Genomic DNA, 22,569 nt, shown 5'->3' with positions numbered 1-22,569 from the left:
GATTGGTGGATTTTGCTTAAAAGGCCGTAAATGATTGGCTGATGAACTTACGATATCTTAACTTTTTTGAAAGTATATAGGCCCTGATCAGGTCACTCCGGATCAAGAAAATAAGTTACTGCATGTCAAGACCAGCCACCAAGATGAAGTGAATTCAAAGTAAGACGAGAACACGACGATATACTTCCTGGCACGCGCTGCATGGCCCCAGGGAGATCCCCTGGTGGACAGAGCGCTCTAAGTTTGGGCGTGGAAGGAATGTAAAGCATTCATTGCAGGTAACCGAGCACTGTGAGAAATGGGTTGGTCTGGTTGACCCACTGAAATGAGTCAACCGCGTCGACATAGCGATGCACTTTTTTGAATTACTTGCCCATTTGTGGGTCATACTGACATATTAATGGCCTTTTAAATTTCAGCTGGGACTCATTTGCGTCATCAAGTCGCTATATTGACGCCACTCGTAGGATGGTACGTTAGAGAACATCTGTACGTACATGGACTGGAGCATGACGGCTCCGCGGTGTAGTTGTACAATAATAATGATAAATATATAGTCTTAAAGGGATAGTAATATTCCAATTTATACTCCGCTGTGCATTTATTGAAACTATTCATATATATCAGTATTATGTAATAATACCCCTGCAGCTTGTCTGTTAGTATTCTTCTTCGTCAATTTTACTCTATGAGAAGATTAATTCCACAAATTGTCCTCCAGCTCTAAGAGTTCTGCGTCAACTCTCAAGGAAACAATTAAAAACTACACTGAGTTTTTGGTCATAAGACGATACCTGAATCGCTGTGCGAATTCCTCAAGCTATCCGAAGTTATCAAGCTGTAACAGAATAGGTATAATACTTAATGAAACTTTCACGTAAAAGGTCATCTAATTAAACTTATATGGGGAAGGTTAATTTTAGATGAGACATCCGAGTACATTTCACTCGGTTTAATGAAGGTGCAGAGCATAAATTTCCTTTAGGAATTTCATTATTTCTAGTGAAGAGGACGAAATCACACTACTACTGGTGTGCGGTCAATTCGAAACCTAATCTACACCCAACGTTTCAGAACTGCCTGCGTAATTAGTTAACTTCGTTCCGGAAATCAAAAATAGCTACACCTTCTGGTAAGCCAACTACGATGCAAGTAAGTTGGGCAGAAAAACCTGTAATTTTCAAAAGCTCTCGGATTACAAGTGAACGCCCACGTCAACCAAGCTAATTAAAGCGACCGCAACGTGAAGCCCAGTAACTTCCATTAGCGAGCACGCTTTTAATGCACGGTCCAAGCAAGGATTTAATGAAGGTTGGATAATATCAGGAACGATAAGTTGCGAAGCCTTCAGTAAAGTTGAATTCATTTCAAGCTCGCTCTGGTTAGCATGGAAAACTCGAGCAGTGTGCTTATATAGTTTGATTACAGAGCGCTGCGGTCACATGATGACTTATCAAAGTTCGTGTGAACAATTACTTCTTCATTTATTGGAGCCTTTGGCTAATATTCAAATTGAGAGTTATACAGAAAATAATGGAAGAATACTCAACAAATATTCTGAAATCATCCAAATAACCTTAAAGTTGTAACTTCACAGCAATTTTTGGCTAAACATTCAAGCTCTTCCTAAGTGGATTTTACGAGTTCGACTTTCACAATTTTTACCTGCAGTTCGTCAAGCCAGAACTTCTAGCCGTGCATCTAAAATGGGAATCTACTAAGGGAACCCTGACTCAGACGTGACGTGTAAAGGTCTCACGCTAATGAAGTTTATCCAACTATACCAAGAATTTCCCGAACACCGCCCGCTAGCCGTGGGGTTTGTCTTATTAGAAGCTGTGTTGAATTTTAGTAGGTTTAAAATTTCAAGGACAATAAAGCAAGAGCACACGAAACATGGTAATTCTTGACTCCAGCGTCTCGGAATAATTTTCTCGAAACGAAGCTGGACAACGACAGGGATGAAACGAGAATTTTTCCCGGAAACAAATAACGAGACAGAAAAAAATTTGTGCCAGAGTAAAGGGTTGAATAGTGGCAAACTAATTCTCGTGTCCCAGAATTTGAAATTTGTGTACCGGGTGCAATGAAACGATACGATCGATATAGATAAATATGAAACAATAAGTAACAATACATGTCCGCCTTGAATATTCATCACAAAATAATAGTAGGTATTGCTTTACGATAGAAAACAAAACTAGACATTCCGAACGCGCTGTTTAACGAATTACAAGCATACCCTTGGTTGTTAATAAGAAGTTGTCATGAAGTCATGGGCAGATTTGGTGATATTTGATTGACTAAGCAATTAGAAAGTTGAATTAGTGGGTAGGCTTGGCGATGTATGGCTGACTATTGCGTGAATAATATTTCTGTTAAGCCTTTCATCGCGCCTGATGTCTATAAGTTAGCCGCATAGTAAAGTGTGGATCGAAGGGTTCTCTCAAGCGCTGCGAAAGAGATATTTATGTGGCATTAGACTAACACAAGAACACCTGCAAGAGTAAGAGTAGGCATCATTGAATTTTAATGACATAGCCCCCATCAGAATAGTGACTGTAAACGTCTCAAATTATTAGAACCGCAAAACAGTGTAATCAGTCTCAGCTAAGTATATATAGGAGTAAATTCCGAGACTTAAAAAGTCCTCTTCTGTCCGGGACGTCGTGTCTCGGTACCGTCCCGTAATTCCCACAAAGTTAAAAATTGTCCCAATTTTTATCGCTTAGGGTACGCACACAGTGAAAGCAGGTTTGCCCGCGCGGGCAACCTGCTCCAACCTGCCACAAGAATGAACATAGGACAATAATGTAAGTGTCCACACTGAAAACCTGTACGAATCGGCTTCTGTGCTCTATGGTTTCAGGCGCCAGTCTGAGCAGGTAACCAGCACGCCGGCAACCTGCTTTCACTGTGTGCGTACCCTTATCGGGAAAACGCATCTCGTCTCATCTCGAATAAAAAAAAGTACGAAACTCAGGATTCTTGACATAATTGGACATCTACGAGAAGCAATCTAACGGATAAGCCGCTGACTTACATAGGGCGTTAAATATTTTTCAGGGGATAACAAGCAAAATTGATATAAAGAATATCACATACTACAATTATAATGATCAAAAAAGGGAAGAAAAACCTGCAAAGTTGTATAAAAAACCTTTGTCCACTCAGTGGACTCAGGTGTTTCAAACAATAAAATAATATTCAATTGAAGAATAAAAGCGAATAATCGGAACATCAAGCTAGTTTTTACATGTAAATTCACTCGCTCTTTCGGCATTACCGAGTTACAGTGTTCTGAGTGTCAACGATTTCCATGCATAATAGAACCTGTCTAAGTTCATGAATTTTACAACGATGTCGTGGGTTTTTACTAAAACATGACGAAATAATTACAATTTCAGAATGAGGTCTAACCGATGCTTTAAGCTATATGTACACTCATTGCAACATTTGTACACTCGGCTGACACTGCCGATAGCCCATCCACATAAAATGTGATTCCGGTTGTAACTGAAAATCAGGTGAAATTTTCTAAGAACTTATTATCAAGTGAAAAAAGAATTGGATGCAATTAAACCAGAAAAAAACACATGAATCAATCTTGAATTAGATTAAACTACTTTTCCTCCAAATTATTTAGTATTATTATCTCAAAATAAAAGTGGCATTAAATATGAGCCGACACGCGACGTACGCGCTGCTAACCAGGTCATATTTGTGACGTCCGCTGCTCGAGAATACGCAACTCTTGGAGAGAAGCTTGCACGCGACGTAAAGGTCGCAGACGGTCTATAAGGAGTGAAATATGCGTTGTAACTCACATCTCTAACCTGGCATAGAAAGCAGCGTCAGGGAAAATCCAGTTAGGAAACTTTTAGTGCTGGAGGAAGCGGACCGCCATCGCTACTTCTTCTAGCGACAAACCCTTGGTTTTTAGACGACATGAAAGCCACACAAAGAAAGTAAAGCACTGAAGTGGCTAAAAGCCTCACTAAGCAGCATGTGAGGCAGCAATAAACAAGCGGCAGCTCGGCCTACCTTTCTTCATGAGCTCAAAGGACAAGGCGAGCACCCATGTAATATATGCCTCGTAATGCGCAAAACATGCCACGACTTAGAAGCTGATCACGTCGCGTTTCCAGCGAAATTTTCATTCGAGGAATTTTCAGCTCTATACGAGAAAATGTGAGATGTAATTTTCGCGATGGATTTAAAATTACAGACATATGTGAGCGACATCGTTAAAATGCGAACACGAGCAACGAGTGTATTCACTTACGCTATCGCGGCACTCCCTTCATACTGGCTGTGCGTAAACTAATTTCAGATGTGGAGTAGCGTATCCAACAAAGCTGACTCACTTGTACCGTGTAATGAGACAATTTTTTAATAAGTTGAATCTCGTATATTGACGATCAATCAGAACGAATAGGAGTTTTATTACTGCGGTTTCATCAGAATAATAAACATGACTGTGCTCTCCATTCCAGGTTCGAGGAAATTCACGAGACTTTGGCCTCGGTAACCGGTTCCGAAGACGGACTCTGTGCCTACCAGCTGCCCCCTTGAAGGTTAGATAAACCCGTCCTAGAGCTTAAAATGCATCGTTTCTACATAATTTTTAATGGGCATAACAGGTAACGATATCTATCGCATAAACGAAATGAGGACTTAGATTAAAAATATATATCTTGTCATTCAAATTTCAGAGACGCTTCTGAAAAATTCGTTCCCAAAGCCAGAAGATATATAATACCGATCGTAAGCAATATTCGCACTTCCTTTAGATGGCTTCATGATAGGTAAAATGCTCTATAATAATAAACTTACTATTTTGAATATGATTCAATAATGTGTAATCAGTAACATATCAGTGCGCGAGCCACCAGCGACCAACACGTTTGATCCATTGCCCCGGCTTGACAAAAAAAAGTAACATAAAAAGACCGCCGTGGCGCCGCAATCTTGATGATCAAATGTGAAGAGAATTTTAAATGTTTTTATCAATCGAACATTGACGTCACTCACCTACCAAACCGCATGTTTGTTTGACCTCGGCAAAACCGGTTCCACACGTATAGATCATGAGTTATTTAAATGTACATAGTAAGCTAGGGGAAGCCGACAAGACACTAACAGGTTCGCAATAATTACCATGCATAAGGAGGCATTAGCGCCAACTAAATTAAGGACGACACGTCTAATCCTGCAGGTGTCTCCAGGATACATCTCAACTAGAGAGGTGGGAAGGAGTGAGACAGAACGATAGAGGGAAAATCTTGATCCCCTCCCAAAAAAAGTAATAATCTTACTTCTTAGTTATTACCTTCTACAGAAGGCTAATGAAGAGTGAGCAAATGATATATAACGGAGACTGGTATGAGGAATATCAAGTCGGAAAACAGTTTAGCGGGTATCGTCTATTTAGCGAGTCATGGCGACTCGATACTCGCAAAAAACTTCAGTATTAAAAGCGATAGCAAAATTGGGTTCGAGCTTGAAATAACATCATAACTAGCACGATGACCGTCTAGCCGCCAGAAAATAATGAATAGACGAAAAAACGCTCCGAAAAAACTCCAGGAAATATTTGCAGACCAAAAACAAATGTTGAAATATCCACGAATAAACGGATAACGGATTTAAAACAGCATCTTAGTTAAAGGGGGAAAAGTACATTTTAGTCGTCACATTTAGTCAATGCAAGTAAACATTGGTCGGTGGGGAGTTTTCTGATGTATGCACGATAAATTTTCGAACCCTATTTCGTAACAGATGCATTTTAAATTGACACGTGCACACTGCGCAACCATATCCTTAACCATATACAACAATACAAGTGATTTGTATTTTTCATTTTCCTAATTTTAGCAAGCATTCAACGCTCGGAACATATGTATACATTTTTCACATATTAGTATTAGATGGCAGAATAGGCTCGTGTAAACACGGACTTTAATGACCAGCGAATTCATTGATTAAGATGACGTTAGTTGATCAAAATGCATGTTTAAGGAAGTAATTTTAATTTATTAACGACGTTTCGAAGTAACAACCTTCATTTTAAAGTTATAGGAAGCATTGAATACAGAAATTTTGGCGAAAATAAGTACATGATTCACGTCATCTGAAAAACTGCTCGACCTTGAAAATTTAAATCAATGACTTTTCACATATGTATACATTTTACAAGCTGCAGTGACATAATAAATAATCAAAAAGTACGATAAAGATCGAGAAAACGCTCCATCTAATAATTCGTAACTTTGAAGCAAAGTATCGTAGAAGATATTGGAGAGGCCTTAAATGTAGCTCTTACATCAAGAAGCATTTAGATGGAATTCAAGAAAAAGGTTTGAGGGCTCCGAGCCAGTATATATCAAGGCGTGATATAACTGCTGAGAAATAGGCGGATGCGAGGCTAAATTGATGAATATGCAAATCATGAAATCTTTTCGCTAACCAGGAACTGCATTTTGCATTTAACTTAAATGATGCACATCATAGACGGGAAATCCCGAGCTTCTTTGAATATAGAATAAAACATGTGACCATGCAAGTTGAGCTCATGAAGCTCATATTTGTTGCCTGCCTCTTTCGGTGTCACCACTCAGAGTAATAAGCGAGATTTTGTTCAAATAACGATGCAATTTTCGCCCTGGTGTGAATCATACTGACAGAGTTTAGCTCAGCAGCAGGGCATATCAGTAGTTAGTGCGCTTTCTGTTCATGTAGTGGGTTATAAAGTGTGTCAAACTTAGGACTACCTCTGTTCGTGTAGTGGGTTATAAAGTGTGTCAAACTTAGGACTACCTCTGCTCGTGTTAGTGGGTTATAAAGTGTGTCAAACTTAGGACTACCTCTGTTCGTGTAGTGGGTTATAAAGTGTGTCAAACTTAGGACTACCTCTGTTCGTGTAGTAGGTTATAAAGTGTGTCAAACTTAGGACAATTTGACCAAATTTTTCAGCGACTGAGGACGGCAGGCCGGGACGTGCGGAGACAGCGCCTCTGTGACGTCAAAGAGGTGCTTGGTAGGCAATGGAAGTGTCACTGCTGTAATTGCTGTTTAAATTAATTACGCCGTCTTGCTCAGACTTGTTGCACTTAATATCTCAACAAGCAGGCTACAGCTTACCAAAAAAAGCGATAATACAGAACTGAAAATAACACAAGGAAACTTACATTTCTCAGTTGAAGTTGAAGTTACGCGTGGTATTATGGTGATTCGTCAAAAAAATGATCAAACAATATCTATTAAATAATGTCTATTGAGGCTCGCCAGTAGGTTTGGTGGCAACACAGCAGAACTAACAGAAAATGTGAAAAATTAAAGAAGTCTACTGAAAATTTCTGAACTTGGGTTCATCCTATCATAAAAATTTGCTAAACCTGGAAATTTTGTAGCTGATCCATCCGCCGTGGCTGGATAAAATCTTGCTTAATCGGGTCAATGCTATACTATTAGGATTTTTTGCTCGAACATCATTGATCCCTGCCACACTTATCATGATAAAGCTTAAACATGTATAATCTTTTTTATGATAAATATGTCGTTCATCAATAACTACGCCACCAACTTGATAAATTCAATGGGGCGTTCATCAAATAGTAAACTAATGTGTTGAGAAATCGAATGTCACAAACATCACAAACAGCCGTTAGAGTAATCAAATCAATTTACGAAACATTGAGACATCAAAAGAACTGAACTTGCATCGAGAAGCTCGTGATGAGTATATCATTATTTCTCAATGCTGCCAGCAAGGCTAATTATCGAGATAATAAGATAATAAATCAACGTCAGTTATCTCTGATATTTTGACCTGCCACTAGCAGCAGCATTCAACGACGTGCTGTGTTGAATCCTCGAAGCATGTCATTTTGAACGGTGTTTTTTAAAATTCATCGGATGTACAAAGATCAATTTTATCTAACGCAATTTAAATTCAATCACCTTACTTTAGTTTGCAGACATCGAGCTCCATTACAAGTAAGTAAACATTCTGAAAAGGATTTTCTGCTCATTTGCATTAAAAAATCTTTGGAATTTGATGTTCAAGAAACAGGAGAAATTTATCTTTTTTAAAGAGACTGACGCTAAGTTGTAGGATCAGGTAGCAAGCTTGAAGTTGCGAGACACACGATCGAGAGCTGCGTTCGATGAAGCAACACAATTAACTTCGTTTTTAATATTCTGATGGAGTGACTCAAGAAGTGAATCACGCTGGACTTAACAGTCACCGCAATTATTGGACGCGCAATAAAAAATCCTGTTTCAAAATAAGTAACGTCACGCTGGGTAAAGTGACTAGTTTTTCAATCGATATCGTGGTAAGGCCAATAAAAAAACGCGTTTTGACGGACTACCAAATTGGTTAAGAATACAAGAACTCATACATGGCGCAACCACAAGACAGGCAAGCCGGTTATTCCCTGAATAATGTGTGATTCACACCCAATATTATATTGCTTCTCAAACATACCGGAGTTCATACGTAAAATCTCTAGCATTAACTTAACAATTATCACAATGATGTCAAGCACGTAACACGCAAATCCAGACAAGGAAAATGCCTCAAGGTTCAAAAATTCTCGTCCCTGTCTCGTTATCAAGGTCGAAAGCTAGCCTGCAGTCATTATTTCAACCAGCATGGCGAGCTATTCACTTCAAAGACAATTTAGAGCCACGCTTATTCGTTCAGCATTGCGACACGGTCGAGCCGGGATTCTTCTTAAATTTCTACTCATTATTATTTGCAATTAACCATCCTCGCCTGAAGGGATAAATAAATAAATCCCAAAGTCTGGAAGCCTTTAATTTTCCCGGTTTCTTATCGCGAAGCCATGAATAGCGAGAACCTCGACGAAAATAATTATTTGTACCGAGCTTTGAGAGCGCAACCAACACGTAAACATAGCAATAACATTCATGAATACAGGAATGAAGTAAAAATAATAGAAAAAAAAGAAATATTACGAGTACAATAACAGGAACGTTAGCAGTACAAGAGATCGTAAAACAATAGGCATTATTTACAATAAAATAATTGGCAGCGAATTGTGCACATACTCGGAATAAATCATGTTAAATTCGATACTACTAATGGCACAACAAAAATAAAAATATAACTTCGCACGCTCCAGCAATTGCGAAAACTTTTAATTTCTATTTCCACTCTTATATTCAATAACCAAACAACAATTTTATGTTCAGCAATACACACTATTAAAGACTGAAGCTCAAGTCGCCAGGCGTGGATAATTACCAGCTAACTCTATAATGCCATTTAGTTCACACACAACAGTCTTTGTGCGAGTCAACAGCTGGAATTACATAGACAAAGCGCCAATATGTCATTATTAAGACTCAGAGGGATAATGGCGATTTCTTGCATGATCTTTTTTATGATTTTGTCAATTCATGGTTCGCTTTTTACAGCTATAGTCTGATACTGTAGAACCGACAAATTCCCAGACGCGAATAAGATGCTCATTAATTATCAGCTGTGCATAGCATAAAGCCAATAAAACGCTCATTATCAGCTGTGCATAGCATAAAGCCAATAAAACGCTCATTATCAGCTNTAGCATATCACGAATAAGACGCTCGTTATCAGCTGTGCATAGCATAAAGCACCACAAGTAAACAGCACATACAGGCAGTGAGGCATGTGTGTACAGTGTATAGCCTCACCAGCCGCAACCATTCCAGGGCGGCGAGCACAACACGGGCTCTCACTTTACGACGCGGGCCTATTTATTTAATGACATTTTAGGTCGGCTCCCAGGGTAACGGTCTGCTCCTATAGCTCCTGTGCTGCTCATTGGGCCTCTGCTTCTTTGGACGCACAGACTACAGCCATGGAATATGAAAAGTGAAAGTTTCCTATCGTTTCTCATATCTAATGAAAGTTGACCGCGAAAAATAGGATACGGCTTAATTTCTAGGTATGAGAGAAAATTCGTTAGTTAGTATAGAGAGTGTACTAGATTATTAAAGTTGAATTGTGGCTTAAGTTTAAAACAGCATAATTTTAGAAGTAATAGAGTGCTGTAATTTTATCATTAGAGAAGCGATTGAATTTTAGAGCGCTAATTTGCATTAAGTCTGGATACATAATTGGCTATTTAAAAGCTTGAAATGTTCGAACTATAAAATAAGACACTCCATTCTCCTAGAAGATAACCTAGCTTCATCTCACATTCACTTGGAAAGACAGAACTGCAACAGCGGCAGGTAATGTATCTCGCTTCAAAATTGAAAAAAAAATCAAAATCTCGATTGAAAATTAAAGCAGATGCAGAGCCTACCATGCAAGCTCGAGTCGATCTTAGGTCTGTAATATTGCACCGTGGATTTTAAGCCGATGAATGCATCATTTGTATGAATTCAACAAGACTTATTCAATTACGAGAAGCTCTTCAGCACCGGCCGGGAAGTTGCGACACGCACTCACGAGAACCTGTACCTAACTTAAGTACTCACCTCTTCTAGGAACTTGAGTTGCGGGACTGGCTCCAGGAACATCGTCTCGCAGAAGTCTTTAAATAATAAATAACCTGAAACAAAAAAAATTCAATTTAATAGTGAAAGATTACCAGTTTTTAACTAATAATCAAATTGAAACATGAACAAATAGCCGTTTCGTTAGCACCACACAAGTAAACTATTAAAACACACGAAAATTCTTTTCTCTTATATCAAGCTAATAGATTTTAAATGAGGTTAATATTGCATATAGTCTATAATGAATAAGAATAGAGAAATATAAATTATGACAAATTTATGTAATGAATATGATTCACACTTGTGATTTAATGATTCACACTTGTGATTTTTTTTTCTTTGCATATCGATCAGATCGTTTCACATTAGTAATCGCCTGTACAGATGGAGAAATTTACTCGTTTCGAATTCCATAAGAATCATACCGATGACTCTATATATGTAATATAAATTATTGTTTCGAGTTTCAAACCCGATTTATTCGTTCATTACATAGATATATTGACAAATAATATTGTTCACGCAGATTTAGAATTGGTTGCATGCAAACATTATTGCAATAATGTACCTAGAGGAAAGACAATGCCTAAAAATGCTAATACTAGTCTCGAAAGTCCCTCCAATGCAGGTCTACACAGGCCACTGTCTAATCCAAGGTAGTTTTATAATGGACAATGAACGTAAAAAGATTTTAAACCATTTTTTATTACTTTCTTTTTCGTGAGTTGCCTGGCATGCATCAAGCCTCAGCGAAATGGCCTAATGAGCTCATATAAGTTGTCGTTTTTTTGTCGAAATTGTCTCGTATAAAGCTGCAGAAATCCCGAAATTGGATTTTGTGACAAATTCTTGCCAGAAATTGAGGTCTTCTACTTTCTGCAGTAGTATATTTTTTCGGCGAAATCTGTAAGATGAATTTCTGAAAGAAACAAGGGTATTAAATATTTATTAATTTTCTCGACAAATAAGCAAATATTTGTTACCGTCGTTTCGCTTTTAGATCGTGAATACTGAAATTGAAAAGAAATAAATGAAAACAATAAAATTGAGATAATCTAGCACCTGCCTCTGAATTTAAATCTAGCTGAGAGGGTTGAAAGCGAAACTTTAGTTAATACTAGCATAATATTGGAGGGTATACTACAGTAAATAATTAATTTGTACTTTGGTGCTTGAATTGCAAACAATTAGATTTTTTGCAACATCATGAGGTGAGAGAAATTGATTTATCACCAAGCCGCTCAATGTCTTACCAGCACATTTTATTTTTATTTGGCTATGGACAACTACGGATAAAAAATTGGGAGGTTCTAAATTGGGTTCATTCTTTTGCAGGACCACATGTGTGTTTTATTTGACACGACAAGATATTAAAATATAGGTATGTTTAACTAAAACTTTGAAAACCAAGCATCAATTCGAGAAAAATATAATGGCACAATACTAATACAAGAGATTTAGATAATTTCGCTCATGCAATCAAAGCAAATGGAATAAGCTGAAATTGTTTCAGACTGACACTATAGGGAATGCAAGCTTGTTTGTGTGTAAACATAAAGAACGCTTTTGACATTTGTTTAAAAATTACGAAAATTCTCAAGAATTGAACAAGCCTGATGTAGTTTTTATTTTGTAATATTTCAACTGCACACTAACTCATCTGTTTTATATATACAACCCGGATCTTGTTTAAACCTCACATTTCTCTAATTTCAGCAGCTCTGAAGAGAGGCAAGATAAAATTTGCATTGTCATGGTCGTGCTAATAACAGCTGATTACCAGTAATCGGAATTTCAGGGGCAGCAGTTCGCAATGTCAAGTTATCAAGACGTGAATTTGAATTGGCTCATTTTGTAAGTCAGCGAAAGAAAACCGAATTTTTACTCGTATCCCTCTGCGTAAAGAGGATACTATTTTGACAAGCAAATTACCCGGAAAACACGTATTCCAAGCAGGACGTGTTAATGATTAATGAGAAAGAAGCTCAACGCCGATGTGCTCCAACCCAACAGGTATGAACGTGTACTCGTGTAGCTGCTCGCTGCGCTTTAGAGATACCGGGCCGCTGTCAACTACGTCAACGTGGCTTGAGATAAATGCGTAAACTTTAAAATAATATAAATATCGTGAAACACACATAATCGAACCATATAATTTATACTTAATGATACAAGTCTCAATTGATCGCAACATTTCAAGCACAGCATACTTGGTGCCTACACAAAATTCGCAATAAATTTACGCAGTATACAGGGTGGGGCAGAACCGATTGAGCAGTCTTGAGGCGAAATAAAAGAGTAATGGAGTTAAATAAAGAAGAAAGTTTATTTTCCTCGAAGTTAGCATAACATACCATTTAAAACACTTATGTTTTGAAAACAATATCAGGAAGATGGTGGCCGTTAGATGCAATACACATGAAAAATTGAATTCGCCATCATCTTTTGGAAAACTTTTTCGCAACAAAATTTTCCATTGCTACTCGGAAAATTTATATCAGGAGCAGTCCAATACATGCTCAGTTACTTCACTGTAGCATGAAAAATTTGTGAACGCCCTACAACTGTCCGTCAGTTTTACTCGTACCTACCGCATTCACGCTAAATTAAACGTGAATCAAAATCTTACAAGCCAAGCACGCAGAACGAAATCATGGTTTCATCTGGATCTCGAATGAACCGCAACCCAATAACTCCTTTCTACCTTGAATAAATCACAGTGGCAAATTTCTTCGTGTACTGTGCTGTTTGGGAAAACAGTTAGCGGTGGCGTACAAGAGATTTACCTGCAATGTGCCATCGATGATTCAGATCCTATAAATCATCGATGATTCATCGATGACTGCCACCTATACTCGGCACTCTCTCGATTTATTGGAGTTTTATTGTCGATTTTTGGCAGATCTGGCCACCCACCGTTACGCCACCTGCAATCTACCATCGCCACCTATAATCATCGATGCGCCACCCTTAATTTTTACTTGGGTTAGATTCAGAAGCGAGTCGTAAACTCAATTTAGTTGCTAAAAACGAATTTATTTGTTATTTGCCCCTTGATTGAGCCCGCTTCCAGTAAAATATTGCCAGAACATTGCCAGCTCTGCTTATTTTACGGACGCCTCATCATAGCAGGACTATAACGTCTGTCTTTACGATCGCCGAAACATAGGGAAAAAATTATGTCGTGCATGTGTGGGGCCTATCAATGCCATAACAATTGCATAAAAATATATTATATATCATTTGACCTTGTTGTGAGATTTACACCTGATATCTAAATGATTTAGAGTTTCCGTAATGAAGTCTGTGGCTTTCCAACAGACGTAGCTACATGGCGATAATGCGCTGGAGGGCGGTCGCAGCGCTGCTGTATAGCGTAATTAAATACCGTAATTAGTCTAAAAATAAACTTCGCTAATAATGCATTTTGAAATCAACCTAAAATATGTTTAGATAAGTTCATTAATCGAATAACGTCGAATATCTTTATATTACAGATACAAATTATTAGTGGTTTAGAATCTGTTGACTATAATAATATTAGGTTTGAACTATTGGTTCGATTTTCTTCTAATTTCTATTCCCTGACTAAGAGTTAAATAAAAATGCTCCGGATAATCCTTGCATATGGAATCATTCTCTTGATACGATGTTAATGCATTATGCTATTTATGGTAATCTAATTAAGCGTGAACAATTTTTTCTCTGACTCACGGATTAGCTGCAGATTATTTATGACGCAAAATTAAATGAAAATTGTTCACCAAAGTTATGCACTGCCTCTTCATCGAGTATACGCACCTGGGCCTATACTTTCAAAAAAAGTTAAGAGATCGTAAGTTCATCAGCCAATCATTGACCGCCTTTCAAGCCAAATCCACCAATCATTGAGAAGAAAATAGAGCGTAAGTACTTACGTTCACTTAGCGAGTTTTGAAAGTATGGCCCCCGAATTGCATCTGAAGTGCAGGGCCATGAGCTAGAGATTCAATTATACACGAATAAACTTTTACATGTTTTGGAAATCTTGCGACTGTTCATGCTTCCTTTCTGCGTGTATTACGTTCATAGATATTTTTTTTATCCTGATATTCATGTATTGAGGCGAATGCCTAACGTCAATAATTATAGACATCAGAAGTCACAATTACTCGCATAGATTATTTTGCTTTAAATAAATTTGGAACTCTCACAGTTCGTTCAATTTTTTAAGTTTCAGAATTTCTAATCAAGTTCATAAGAATACAAGAATGTAATTATTAATAAAGTTCCAGGGAAGCTTCAGCCATCAATTTGATTTCCAGAAACTTACAAGTTGGTTCTCACAAAAACATTGTTTATTTACCGCCTAACGGCACGAGAAAAGTTAAAAACTTATTTTGCGATTTCAAAGAGAATGCAAAACCTTGGTGCGGGCATTTCATGCTGGAACAAATTTGTGCGATTGTGATTGATTTTGCAAACCATCGAAAAATTCGCTCGAAATTCTCGCATTGTGTGAAGAAGGCCTCGACTCTCCCAGACTCGCAGCGAGGCCAACGAGTAAAACAAATGTAGAGGCCGACCGTGGTCAAAATATTTGTTAAGTGATAAACTACGTGAATTTATAGGCTAAATAAAAAATTTTCATATTTTTTGTTCTCGGTGCTGTACGAAAATAATTTTGACAATCATGGTTGCAGATATCTAAGATGCAAAATATCTTCAAAATAAAAATATTTTTAATGGGAAGTTTCCGTTCACAGTTGGACTGCCAAGAAAGATATGGCTTTGCTTGAACTTAAAAAATTATTTTAAACAAAATTCTTTCTCTCACATTGACGCGACTAATCCTTTTTTCCTCAGCCGTTACCTGGAGAGTTGGATAACTTGCAAAATACTCATAGAATTGTTTTCAATATATTTATAGTATTCAGTAATCACCGAATTTAAGAAACAACAACATTTAGCATTAAGGTGTACAACGTATATTTAATTACAGTAAAACTTTTGAGACTTCAAACATAACAACATCACGATGCGCATGCAACTTTGCTAAACATTCGAATCATTAGAGGCTTGTAAGCTGCTTTACTTCACTCTATTCGCTCATTTAACCTGAGAAAGTTTACGTGTTCAGTGCTAAGAGAACTAATTAGATGTTTTCATAGAATGTCGTCTTGAATCATCCGCCATAAAAACACGTCGATCTTACGATAATTAGTCCCCAACATCCCGACGATGCACCACAACGATAATTTGTCCTCAACATCCCGGCGATGCAACACAATGATAATTTGCCCTCGACATTCCAGCGAAGTAAAAATAATGATTATTTTTCAACATACCGGCAATGTAACACCCATTCAGGATAATTAGTCCTCAACACTTCAGCAGAGCAGCTCAGCGATAAATAATCAGCTCTTTCACCCCTACGATTCAACACAACGATAATTTGCCACCGACATCCCAGCGACGGAAAAGCAATGATGATTATTTCTCAACATCGCGGCGGAGAAACGTTAATTTTAATTTGCCACAAGCATCCGGGTGAAGCAACTGCAAGGCCCTGATAAGAGTGGACTAAAAAAATGGCACATAAAACAAAACAAGGCGCACGGTAAATTGGTGCTAGACCCATGAAATGTTAGAAAACAATCGAAAGCATAGAGTTGGATGACGCAAGACAAATTATCTGGAGTAAGACCACTTAACCCTATATAAATGACGCCACCTGCTTTTGTCAGACGGCAAGCAAAAAGATTTTTAAACCAATTATAGAACCGATTGAACGAATTAATTATTAGGAGAGACCAACATGTATGATACGGTAATTTTCCCTTAGTTACACGACGGCTCCACGCACTTGAGAGTCTTTGCTTGTGTGGATGGCAGTGAATCGAAAGATTCAAGGTTGTCATTGTTTCAGTTAAATTATATAACTGAAGATGAATGTATTCCATCCATTGGTAACACTAGATGGATATAATAAACGTTGTATGCTCGCTTATTGCCTTGTATTCATAGGTCGAAAATATATTCGACCACTGGAATTTCCACGTTATATATAGTTTCTTCAAACTACGAAAAATCTTCTTAGACTATCAGCCTACCCGATCACATCGTTGACGCTCCGAGTACAAACGCGTTCATGAACAAACTAGATAAAGCTGTGGAAAAATATATGTTCAGACTTGAAATGCCTAGCACCGTATTGAACCCGATGGAAGTCTAGTAGCTATTTCAAACTATTATTCAGTTTGGAAAAGATCTGGTCAAAGGACCTGTTTTTAATTAGAACTCCTGTGGACAAGTCACGAAAAGTACAAGAATCGGCGACAGGCCACATGAGGCCTATTCTTCAACGCCGACATCACTGCGCTATGCTAAGACTTGTGTCAATCACATATAGCAACATATGAAAACTTTTTAAAGACCTGTCAAGTGTATACAAATTTGAAGGGTATACAAATGTGAGTCATGAATTATCTGAGAGATTCGGAGTACAATTCTTACACATAATTTGAAGCGAATTTTGCATAAGAGGAGGGTGATTTCCAGCCTTGTGATTTTGAAAACGAATTTTGTAAACATTGACGATGGAAGAGCATGCCAATAATTCCATCTCATTCATGTTAGCTGGAAGTGATGAGTCTTAGCTGATACCGCGGGTCGTAAGTCCAGTGAAAACTTTAGCTTCTGGCTGAGCAGCTATCAGCTCCCCTCTTAATTTTATATGCAGATATTGGAAACACGTGCTTTGGACATCGATGATATTGAAAAAAATCCATCAGGCTTAGTTTAATGTGGACTGGTGGAAGATTTTCTTTTTTAGGTTCGATAAGTATCGGATGTTTAACGCTGGATTTACCAATAAATGTTCCGCTGAAGATGGCCAATCAACCGCTTTTCTGAAGTGGTTTACGTTAACTCTGAAGTTCCTGATAAAAATGAAACACATGTTTTGCGGAGCCCAGCTATTGCCAACAAACTAATGCTTTCTCGACAGATCATCCATACGTGGTCTCATCTTTATGACGGTTTTGACAGCAAGAGTTCTATGGTTTCAATACTTTGGGCAAGGTCTGTTGCATGCGCTAGTGGAAATATTTTTTATTGCTGGTGTGCAACAATTTGAAGCTTCGTTTGCGTAGATTAAAAGTAGTCATTCACTATGATCATAACACCCGATCTCTTAAATCAGGACACTAATGTCATTTCCGAAGTAATCGTTTCCTTTCTGTAGATAAAATGATGAGAACTGCATGCGACGTTTTCAGAAGTATGACAACTCCGACTTTCCTTTTAGGAAATTTACAGGAATGAAGCCTGAAACCGAGATATTATAAGACGGAATCATTTTATTGTATTCGCTGAAATTTGCATAGGTTATATGGTCTTTAGGTCTAAACGACAGAAAAGTATTCTCTCGAAAAATAAAAATATTGACGTGATACAGTGGGGGGAAATAAATATTCGTACACTTGAAAAATCGTATTTTAATGTATGTAAGTACACAAACTTAACAGGAAGTGATTTAAATTATGTATAGAGACGCATAGTATTCAAAAATACTATCAAAAGAAATTAAATCTCAATGCAATAAAAAACAATGCAACATGTTCACTTTTCGGGTGAAAAAAGTATTTCTACGGGCAGTTGCAGAATGATCTGGTAGTTGCAAAATACGTTAACTATGGTTACTGATTACATTACTGGAACGTGCTACATGTTTCTAGTACATTCTGGAATGTTCTGGTGTGAAATATTAGTCAAAAGTTGTTTTGTACGAATACTTTTTTGACCCGAAGCATGTTGCATTAATTTTTGTTGCATTGAGATTTAATTTCTTTTGATGCTATTTTTGAATACAATGCGCCTCTATACATAATATAAATCACTTCTCCTGTTCAGTTTGTGTACTTACATACATTAAAATACGATTTTTCAAGTGTACGAATATTTATTTCCCCCCATTGTATGTTAAGCACTATCAATGATTTGATGTTTCATAGCTAAAAGTTAGACAGACATGAATTTACATATATTTTAGAATAAATTTGTTGTAGCCTAGTGTCATTACTGAAAAAAGAACTGCAATTCTCTGACTATTCATGGTCCACAATCATAGGATAACCATCGCAGATTTAGAAATCATCTAACTTTTTATTCACACATGCAAGAATCTCCTGTGGAAGTATTGATGAACAGTGAACACACGCTCATGGTAGTGTGTGTCAAATGATGATCATTTACGGTATTCGATCCTCCAAGTCGGAAAGAAAATATTTTGTTCGTTTCCTTGACTCGGTCCTCTTCCCATTCTTCTGACTGGAATCGACATGAATAATGTCTTCAGGTATTGGAATTTTCTGGGAGCGCATTTCGTCTTTGCATGGCTTCTGCTTCGCATAGCAGCCCATTTCGATCCCTAATGCCGGCCATTAAACTGCCGTTGCGGCGGCCGTCACGATAACTTACAAGGTTTTATGAATATCCGATCTGAAATAGATCAGCATATCGAGACCTTCTCAATGACCGACTTTTTCTGGACAATTGCAATCCTTTCCGAGGTTTTCACAAACGAAAACTTTTTCGTTTCAATTCTGTATTTATTTAATAAATTTCCATTGAGGGAATTATACATTCAGTAAAATGCATAAAGCAAACTGCGAAGTATGAACAGATTCCGGAGCGTGGCAATTAAGTTGATCGCTGCGGCAAACTTTTGTGTGGCTGAAGCGATCGCGTAGACAGCGTCGTGTTGCCCACATCTTCTTGCGATGTCTCGGCCGCCTCAGCTTTAACAGCGTTGCAGGCGGTGGAATTGAAAGTTGCTTCTATTGCTGTAGGCGCCTGCGTGCTAATTTTGTGTCCCAATTGCTGAATTATTTAATAAAATAATTTAAATTGCAACTAATTGTGGAAAGCCTGCAGTTTAAAGCGTTTTTCAGTGAATAAATTCAACAATAATCTCAGTACTATTAGGCTGCTCACCTGGAATTTTATTTAATTTCTGATTTGAAATACTGCTGAAAAATGTTGTGCAGCATGAAAAAATAACGCGTTGTTTAAGCATTTTACAAAAAGTACTGGTATTTTTTGCCTGATCAAAATTTTTATGAAAAGCACGAACATCGGTACGCAACCCTCACAACTGAACGGATGAAAGGTCATATAGGTGAAGCTAGAAATCTGTAGTGTGTACTCAAATTGTAATCTTGATGCGCATGTTTAGTGTATGGACGGCATAGCCCTATAAGGGGTCTAGGTTGTTCAAAGATTAAAGACATTTTTAAGCAAACTTATTAATATATTCAAGTTCTGGTGTTTGATCTGCCATTGCGAAAGCAATTTATACAACGTCGATGTTGCTAGACCTTGATAGTTAGAACGATGTTTGTATTTCTTTGAATTTCATCGTAAACAAGAGCAGAATAATTTCACTACTCCAGATTTTTAGCAATAGTTAGATTTGTTTTATCGGGGTGACTCTGACTACGTCATGGATATTTTCAGGATTGCTCGTACGTAGGATAAGAAAAATTATGGTCCCATCTTGTAAACCGAGCCAATCTAATGAAGATGTTAACTCCCTCCCGAGCTCGTTTCTGGAGTTTTGGTTCCCAAACTTTTTGTCATCAAGTACAACACAAGAATCCCGCACAGTTCTCGAGGACCATCAGTCACCAAGCATCATGTAAGTTACTAGCAATTGTGTCTTATCAGTTATATTTTGCTCATATTCGCTAATTTTATTCTCGTACGCGCCGCGGACTACAGAATTAATTGAATGTTCGAATTTTACGGTGGGCCGATAGCAACAGGTTAGGCATGTGGTAGCAGTGGTAAATCGTTGCGAGATCATCTTGTGTATTGCAATTAACATTTCCGTGCAGCACACCACTGCCGAATTGAATTAGTTAATGACACTGGGATTATTCGAGTACCACTCGGTAGGCAGAGGTGGGCAGTAGCGCGCTGCATGTACAGCCCGACGCAAAAGATTAGCCCCACCCCTTTAAAACATCATAACACATCGAGTTTTGCCAGTTTTAACGTGCAAATGGTGGCAAACGATTTGTCTTGCGCTCTGCAATCTATGGCAGGTAAAATTTGGTGAAGAAGTTAATTACTGGCGGAAAAATCAAGCGGCTCGTGTTTTTGCACCGACGCAAAAGGTTAGCCCCACTTTGCAAGTTTGGCGCTCTTTCGGACAGGACGCAGCGTAGACTCGCTGCAAAGGGTGCGTTCATAGCGTAGTAGTTGTGCACGGATCTTATGCTCACCTAGGCAAGAAATGGGCGCGGGAAAGCTTCTAACTGAGTTTCAGAAAGATGCCATTACCTTTTGCGTCGGTGCAAAAACATGTGTTTTTCATTTTCTCCGTTACTAATTACATTTTCACTACAGTCTATTGTATTTTGATTACTGAGACCAAGACGATTCGTTTGCCACCATTTGCACAATAAAACTCGCAAAACTCGATGTGTTATGATGTTTTAAATGGGTGGGGCTAACCTTTTGCGTCGGGCTGTAGCGGTAGCGGCGCTACATTTAAGCAATTGTAGCGGTAGCGGTCGCGCCCGCTACATATTTAAGTTGCGATACGAGGTTTTGCCGCTACAGCGCTACCGCTACATTTATAGATAAAGCCTTTAGATTTTACATAATAGTATTAAATATTATTTAAAAACCAGCATGATACATTCATAATACAAATTACAGAATAAAACTGTACGAAAGATTTCGGTGTAATGTTGTCAACCTCAGCCTGTTACTAGTGTCAAAATGTTAGTTGTTAGTAAATTGTTCTAGTTATTGATAATAATGTACGTAACCCTCAGAGGCGGGCAGTAGCGCGCTACATTTAATTAAGCAATTGCAGCGGCAGCGGTAGCGCCCGCTACATTTAGAGCATGTAGCGGCAGCGGCCGCTATATTTCAAAGTAGCGCTGCCCAGCTCTGTCGGTAGGCCAGCGCGTACTGCTACAGGTTGAGAATCTGTTCAAGAATTTATGTTCGATAGTAAAACATAAACGATTAACTCAAAGATTCAATTTCAAATTACCAGTTCTGTCTCGATTTTCGACGAGGAAATTGGATTTGTGATTATGCAGGCTTCAGCTGCCTTATTATATCAAACAACTCCTGACATGAGGTAAATGTGTAATTAATTGTTATTTTGTAAACATATATCGCCACGGACGTTCGCAATTTAATGTATTTATGATTTTTTTGTAATAACTATGTCATAATGTCTTCCCCGTCCCAAGGGTGAAGAAATTATCCGAATCATTTAATCATGTATTTCCCTCTGTACTCTAATTCAATGTTCCTACTAGTTTCTGTGACGGCTCCAAGCTCCAAGTGATCCTTTTTATTTCACTCCAATTATATTTTCGTCCGCTAGATTTTTCTTTGCTTGTGGTTCTCGTAACTAAATTACACGCAAGCCGCTTGAAGTTTCCGTATATATGCTGCCCAGCTAACAGTTATGCAGTCCTTCGGTTTGAGGAAGAACGCACGCAACCTAACCTAAGTTACAACGATCCAATCATAACTTTTGGTTGTGCGAGCTCAAAGGAGTTTCTGTAGCAGTTTTTGCCATGCAGGTGGTGTGTTTTTCTGTCGTAGTTCGACAGGTGAAATTCTCCAGGATTTGGAAACCATATCGACCTCCGGAGCAAGACTTTCTTCGGCAATGTTGAGGGATTCACGCTTTATTGTCTGTATCTTCATCAGCGATGAGATTTGACTGTGTCTGATATTGAGCTTTCCACATTCGACTGCTTTGTCTGCTATTTCTCTCAATTATATATGATGGTGTATCTAAAGTCCACAAGTTAAAATATTTTAGCTACTGGCCCTCCTGCAGCCTAATTTAAAAAGTGCTGAAAAAATTAACCTAAGCTCTTCACATTGACCAAATTCATACTCCTTTTTGCCCCATACCAGGCAATAGCTCGGTGAGCATCACGCGCCTCAGGCAGACGCCTTGTTCTAAACGCTGGCCGACCTCGCGGCCGTTAAACGCAGGCGTCGTAGTGAGAGCGTTAACTGGGCCGTCTAGCT

The 22,569-nt window shown here is 38.2% G+C and overlaps 1 protein-coding gene across 1 annotated transcript in view; it reads right to left on the bottom strand.

Annotated features, from left to right (window-relative positions):
• Positions 1-10,563, bottom strand: part of LOC108664662 (G protein-coupled receptor kinase 1) — a 48,071-nt gene extending 37,508 nt beyond the window's left edge. Inside the window, exon 1 of the mRNA XM_047883953.1 lies at positions 10,495-10,563. Coding sequence (XP_047739909.1) covers positions 10,495-10,536 — 42 coding nt within the window. The 5' untranslated portion in view covers positions 10,537-10,563. The remainder of the gene's footprint in view (positions 1-10,494) is intronic.
• Between the last annotated feature and the right edge of the window lie 12,006 nt (positions 10,564-22,569).

Source organism: Hyalella azteca, unplaced genomic scaffold (assembly GCF_000764305.2).
Source record: "Hyalella azteca isolate HAZT.00-mixed unplaced genomic scaffold, Hazt_2.0.2 contig14103, whole genome shotgun sequence".
Lineage (NCBI taxonomy): Eukaryota > Metazoa > Arthropoda > Malacostraca > Amphipoda > Hyalellidae > Hyalella > Hyalella azteca.
This window is presented reverse-complemented; position numbering and strand designations above follow the sequence as displayed.